The 7,428-nt window shown below is 37.4% G+C and overlaps 1 protein-coding gene across 1 annotated transcript in view; it reads right to left on the reverse strand.

The window, feature by feature from the left end:
- LOC107662012 (glycine receptor subunit alphaZ1-like) overlaps nt 1-7,428 on the reverse strand; it is a 56,498-nt gene that overhangs the window by 28,752 nt on the left and 20,318 nt on the right. The window contains exons 3-4 of the mRNA XM_016451858.1: nt 5,082-5,149; nt 658-881 (exon numbers count right to left, since the gene is read on the reverse strand). Coding sequence (XP_016307344.1) covers nt 658-881; nt 5,082-5,149 — 292 coding nt within the window. The remainder of the gene's footprint in view (nt 1-657; nt 882-5,081; nt 5,150-7,428) is intronic.

The raw sequence follows: 7,428 nt of genomic DNA on the forward strand, positions 1-7,428 counted from the left end.
AATTTGAGCTCGAGTCCGAGGATGATACCGATGCAGTCGCTCAACCGGAAACTCCATCGCAAGCATGACTTGATCAGGGCGTTTCTAGCGGAAGTGTTTGTGATACAATTTTTGTCTTGGAATACGCTTGTCGGTTCACAATGAGTTCACAGTTTTAATGTTTATGTTTCCTTTAATTTATTTTTAAGATCTGAAGTAAAATATCCATTGTTGCTTTCAGTAAGGCTATAAAGGTGACGCAAACTAACATTAAATAAGCACATAATCAGAACCTGAGATTATTATTGTCATAGTTTGTGTGGTGTTGTTCTAGCCACGACGTCACAGGAATACGTCAAAAAGGTCATTTTTGAGCGAGATGCTAATGGTCTAATCAGATTCAATGACCCACTGTATGTTTAATGGCAGGCTCCACTGCGACAACTTACACCATATAGTGTGACAACATGACCTGAGCCATGTTATCCAAAATGTCAACGTGTGTTTAATTAACTGTATGTCCTTTTTTTCAAAGGGCACACAGAAATAAATCCACCCTGAGAAATACAGACAGCCGTAAACACTGCTGTGACAACTAGCCCCGGTCTCCCTTACAAGTGTGCGAACACACCGTATAATGTATTATTGACAGAATTAGATTATATATTGTCCTCTCACCTTATACTGTACAAAACATTCCCGTTTTTGGAGATCCTCAAAAGCTTGTTGTCAGTAGTAACCTCGTGGAAATTGGCTCCCTTTTCATTGGCAAAGAACAGATCAGGTTTCCAAATGGAGTCCAACATGGAGGGATCAAGGTCAAGGGAGTCATCGGGATACTCGCTGTAGGCCAGCCGTGGGTCGTTCCACTGCTGTCTCAGGAAAATGTTCACTCTGTAATCCTGTTTGACAGACTATTTCTATGGTGTCTTTTGTCAGCTTGTGGTCACTATGAATTGTTATTATCATGGAAATAACAGCATACAGGACTGGACCAACATGAATATAAGCAAATAATGTCATTTGTAATTTGTCATTTTTGGGTGGCTATCTCTTTAAGAAATGCACCCAAACTGTATTAAATCTATGATTATTAACTCTGTCTCAAACGATCCTAAAGCTAGATAAAGAAACAGCCCTGAGCTGAGCTCTGTTTTGAAACTCACTCTGTAATCATGTCACTATCACGGGATAGTGGTTATTTACCTGAAATGTTCAATTTAACTGTGCGCTGTGGCTGGTGCAATCTAGAGGGAGTTCGCAGCTAAGACCAAACTGATCTGAAAGGTTCATTTGATAGTGTCAAGTTAAGAGATGAGGCTTCCCAATCCACACGGCTATTCACTACAAGCCCAGTCCTTTTTAATTCTACAATGATAAGACATAGAATTTAGAAATTGGAAACATGCTTAGAAGGATACTCATAATCTTTTTGCTTTAAGCCTTTTAATTTCTTAATAATAAAATACTTTTAAATGATACCACACAATTAAGCAAACATGCTGTGCAGTTTAAACTGTGTATGATTTCAACAAGATTCAGAACCGTTCAAAAGTCTGGGGTCAGCAAGTCTCTTACGCTCACAAAGGCTGCGTTTATTTGATTAAAAATAGTTAGAACAGTAATAATTTGAAATATTATTTCTTTTTAAAATTGTTTTGTTTTAAAATGTAATTTATTCCTTTGATGCAAAGCTGAATTTTCAGCATCATTACTCCAGTTTTCAGTGTCACAAGATCCTTCAGAAATAATTCTAATATGCTGATTTGCTGCTCTCAGGAAAATGTTCACTCTGTAATCCTGTTGGGCGCACAAAGACAGCCATGTCAACAGATTAGAGGTGAGGAAGCAAGCACATTTAATCAGCTTCAGGAACCTGTGAAGCTCCACAAGAACATGCTTATTTTTTTTTTGCTACTATGTCTAATATTAGTCTAAGTAAATTTGGTGTCCTCTCAGTATACATTTTGCTTGAGATAATTGTTATCCATGCAGGCAGACAGGTGAGATGGCCAGTGTTTAAAAGCAGACACCGTAAAGCAGTGGCATTTCGCCCCAACACGCTGCCATAATTGTCCATTCTTCTCCAAAACAGGCATGCGGTCATATCATTTCAGGGAGACCATTAAACTGTCTGGGCACTAATGTACCTTGGGATGATCGGCACGGCACAAAATTTAGTGGATGACCTTTGCAATGGCAATCAGCTTCAACATGCAAGGACATTTCAGGGCAATTATCCTAATGTAAGGTGACCCAAGACTTTCGAAATATTTTGATGGAGGAGAATCATCTGTCTCAGGCTATTAGATTTGCCTCTCGGAGAGCGCAGCCACCATAGCACGGGAAAAGAACAAGTTCCATCGATTTTACTATGTCAATATTTTTCCTTTATGATAAACAGCCCACGGATGCAAAATGAACCCTGCAAAAACAACAGAGCGATACATAGCGGCTTCATTACCGGTAGCAGGTGTATCTCAGGTGTTATGTAAACACATCTGTTCTCCTCAGCAAATGCACATTATACTAATTTAATGTCACGGAAATTCACGCATATATATAGCAAAATTAGTCAAACTTTTTGCTCTTGTCTACTGCAAATATCTGACATCCATTACTACAACCGAACAGGACGCCCGCAGTCGAACGCTTCAAACATACAGCAAGTTTCCGACAGAATGATTTTGCAAACAAGCGAGGAGTGGGCGCACATTCATCAGCTTTTTTTCTGATTTGATTTCTCTAGGCTAAGGAGAGTGATTTATGGCAACAACCCACTCATAATGCGATTCAAGCCCACTGATTTGCTGCTCAAGAAACTTTTCTGATTATTATCAGTGTTAAAAACAGTTGTGCTGCCTAATATTGTTCTGGAAACGGTGATACAGTTTTTTTCCCCCAGGATTCTTTGATGAATAGAAAGCATTTATTTGAAGTAGAAATCTTTTGTAACATTAAAAAAAGTCTTTACTGTCACCTGTGGATTAATTAAATTAATTAATTATATTAAATGAATGCATCCTTACTGAATAAAAGTAATAATTTCTTTAATAAAATGTAGCATATATAATGTAATGTACTTATATGATGGCACAGTTTTTTACGTTAAAAGAGACAAGCAAGTTGCTATATATTTTTTATAATTTTATATAATCTATTAACTACAATATTTGTTGGTTTTTGTATGTTACCTTTTACATTTTTGCTGATTAATAATGATTTTATTACATTTTTATTTCATTATATATATATTTTTTTACAAGCGAGGAGTGGGCGCACATTCATCAGCTTTTTTTCTGATTTGATTTCTCTAGGCTAAGGAGAGTGATTTATGGCAACAACCCACTCATAATGCGATTCAAGCCCAAGGCCAGATCCTATCCTGACTGTGACATTAGAAAAAGTTTGCACGACTCTCGCGCGCCCAACTCTGCTAACAAATGACGGACGTTGAAATGTACACGTTTGCTCTCGTGCTTCCTCAAGAAAATGAAAGAGCCGGCGAGCTAATTAAATAGCCACTCGCCTCTCCCGTGGGCCCCCCGTGCCTTACAAAAAAGGGTAAACAATTAGGACAGTGAAAGGCCGGGGGGAACGCCCGTCTCAGTAGTGGCCGGAGTCGCTCAGATCATTACTGGATGAAACATTGTTCTCGGCTGCCCTATAAGCGCTAAAGATTTATCGATACGGCTGTTTAAAGCAAGATGGATTCTGATTCGGTGTCAATGATTTTACTGTTCATCAGTTGAAAAAAAAAACATTCTGAAAGTGATTCCAACAATATTGTTTCTCTGTGTCGTTATTGTTACCCTAGTAAAAAAAAAAAAAAACGAAGCCATAATTTATTTAAAATACATTTATTTCATACTAAATATACTTCAAATCCATTAACATTTTTTCTCACATATCACTTAAGACTGATATTAAATTTCTGAGTACTTCTTTATTGCACAATGCACATTTCTTAATATTATGCCTAAAATGTGTTTTAATATCACTATTAATAAGGACTGTATGATCTTTGTATGATATCTTTAAATGCAAGATATTTAAAGTGTACACTGTAAAAAATAAGTGTAATTTTAACTGTAAAATTTTGTAAAAAACCTGAAGTATACTTGCAACAGTCAAAAATACTTCAGTATATCTTTAATTGGTCCTCAGCACTACTTTGCACAATTAAAGTGTATTAAGTACAAAATTTGTTGTTCCAATTCAGCAGACTTTAATTATACCAGTTTAGTATACCAAAAGTACAATTGAAGGGTATCTGTATTAAGCACATAAACACTTAAATGTATTTGTAGTATACTTGGCACAAAATAAATGTATTTAAAAATACATTTTACTATATTTTTTTCACTAGGGTATAGTGTGGAAATTCCTATTTTCACAGAATTAGAATGATTATTCAAACTTTATAGTTATCGCCCTTGTGAGTGGTACGGAGCCACAGACATGACATGCAGGAAAAAATATTCATGTTGTGGCCACAAATTAACAATTTGTGATTTACTAATTCGCTCCCTTGTTTTAAGTTAATCGTGAGCACGTTTTACTAATTTGTTAGCTCATTTTAGTGAAATCGTGGGTAAGTTTTACTAACGCCTGTCCGCAATTTCATAAACCCATTGTATTTTTTTGCGTAGTGAGAAAAGACCTCTATTGCTGCTGTTATGAATAAAGTATGACAGGACTGTAACAGAGATATAGCCTGCTCACATAGAGGGTGCAATAGGCTATTCACATATCATTCAACAGAACGTATTAGCAAATTGTGTGCACAATGCACTTCAAACGAGGTAACGAATTAGTAAATAGTGCTCAGGATTTACTTAAAAACAAGGTGATGAATTAGTAAGTCATGGGAACTAATTGTTAATTCGTAGCCACAATAAGTCTGTGTTAACCCTGTGGTCCAAAAGTCTGGGACTACAGTTAAAATCTGGATTCAAAATATAATAAAAAAAAAAAAAAAAAAGAACAAATGAAAATTAAGCTAATAATTTGTATTAACAAAAAAAAAAAGAAAAATGAGAAAAAGAAAAATAGAATCACAAAAAATTTTAGGGTTGCATCACTTTAATCAATATACTCACCATTGTTGTTTCAGCAATGGATCCAAAACTGTTAATAAAAATGTTGCATGTTACGTTCACAGGTGGACCTGTGGGAGAAGACAAAGGATAGAAAAACAACAAATAAGTTAACTGATACTGATAAAATTAAACAAGTTATCCTCTAAATTTTAATCTTACCAAAACATATTCTTTATTAAGAAATAATAACCAAAACTTACCTGCTTACTGCTAAATAAGCACATTGCCATTGACATAAAGCATGTAAATCTTATTTTTAAGATATATGCATCATCTTAGCATATAAAACAACTCCATTAAAATATGGAGTAAAATGATTTATACAGGATGTTGAGGTGAGCCTTCTGTAAAGACAAAGACCGTCGGTTTTATTATTGGGACAAGGCAAGCCACTGTTCCTCCCATTTCTGTTTTAGAAATATTATAAGTAAATCTCTTATGCTGGTGCACAAATGAAAGCCTGCAGTCATAGAGAGGCTAAACAGAAACCATACATCTGCTGTTAAAAAGAACCAAGCGATCCATCGCATATGGCTCTGTAAACACAGAAAGGGGGATATTCTGAGTGACACGGCGCTCATGGCCTCGTAAAGACCCTGTCAGGCTTCTCCAGACTTCTGATTTAGTTAGATCCAGAGCTGCTGAACAGCATGGAGAAACCCTGAACCCCATTTCTCTGCCTGCTGACAAGCCACACGCAGCATCCTAAGGTGCTGAATGAGTAGATTACTGCAAAGAAACATATTGCAATCTGCGAAGTCTGGCAAAATTTATTAGTCATTCTATAAAGGCTGCAAATTTCTCCTGAAGTGTAACCCCAAGAAAACCATTACCTTGAAATAAATCCACCTTACATGTATGATTTGACAAAATTGTACAGCATATAGCGTTGTGCCATCAGAAATGTTTTAATTGAGAAATAGTCCTTAGGGTAGCGCCATATATAATTTTTTTGACAGGAATGAAAATGAGGCTATGAGGGATAGAAGTACATACTCCATAAAACAGTTGTGAAAAATGAGAGTTGTGAAAATGACATGATCTAGGACTTTCATACAGTGTGTGAAATTGTAAAGACTGTAATCCAACCCTTCACTGCATAGTTTTCATCCGCGTTGAATTCAATACGGTGCCTAGCCTGACTAAGGGTTATATCTCCCTTACAAACATTAACCATGGTTTGATAGGACAAACATTTTATGGTCCCACGCCTTCCACAGATGATAGAAATACATATATACCATATGGACTTTCAACCAGCATAACATAAAAATTATTTTGAACCAAATAACCTACTCTGACTTTAAATGAGAATTCAGCTGCCTATACTCTTTAAAATAAAGGGCTTGTGTTTGTTTTTTTTGTTTTTGCAGCGAATGCCATAGAAGAACACTTTCAGTGAACAGTTCTTAGGCTGATGATACACGGGGCAACTTTTTGAGCAATGTCGCCGGGCAACTTTGGACAATATTGCCGCCAAGGGGCAACCAGATGAGACACAGGGCCACCGACCGATCTAATAGACACTTGTTATCCATTCTCAATGGGAAAGTGCCCAAGCAACATTGCTCAAAAAAGTCTCCCCGTGTATCATCAGCCTTAAAAGAGCCTCTTTCTACTAAAAAACCTGGAAATGTTCTATGGATGTTAAAGGTTCTTCATGGAACCATAGATTCCAATAAAGAACCTTTATTTTTAAGAGTGTGTCTATTGAACCAGCCTTTGCAGGCAACTAACTAGGTTTGGAACTGGCTCAAACTGTAGCACATTATCTGGCAGTTCCTGTTTGAGCCTCTATACAATGTCAGACCCCATAGTTCCTTGCTCTTGGCTTTTTTCTTCCACTGGGTATCATACCGGCTGTAATCATTTGTCTGTTCTTGGCTTTCCTTGCCGTATGTGACGCAGCGCAGAGGAAATCTAATGTCCTCACCCCCACTGCAGTTCATTTGTGAGCCCAGCCTCCAATAAGTAGAGAAGCGAGAGAAAGACAGAGCTCATTAACTGTCAGGAAAGGGTGAGTCATCGCCAAGAATGACATGTCTTTGCCAAACAATCTCGCCCTGCTCTCCTAAGAGCAGCTCACTGCAGAGGGAAGCAACCGCCAGCGAAGGGACGTTCGGGTTACTTATAAATTTTTTACTCAGTTGTCTTTCCCATCGAATCAGTCCTTAATTTCTGAGCCGTGCCTCCGTCCTCGTCTCGTAGAGGTGATGGTAGTTTAGAAGCCTCACACCTTTCACTGCACTTCTCTTTATTCAACAGACACAAGCAGGATACGCGAGTCGCAAAGATCAGCCTGGTCTTTCCCAGAGACCAGCTCATGAGAGAAAGTAAGGGAAGAGCG

The sequence above is a fragment of the Sinocyclocheilus anshuiensis genome, unplaced genomic scaffold (assembly GCF_001515605.1).
Source record: "Sinocyclocheilus anshuiensis isolate Anshui unplaced genomic scaffold, SAMN03320099.WGS_v1.1 scaffold535, whole genome shotgun sequence".
Lineage (NCBI taxonomy): Eukaryota > Metazoa > Chordata > Actinopteri > Cypriniformes > Cyprinidae > Sinocyclocheilus > Sinocyclocheilus anshuiensis.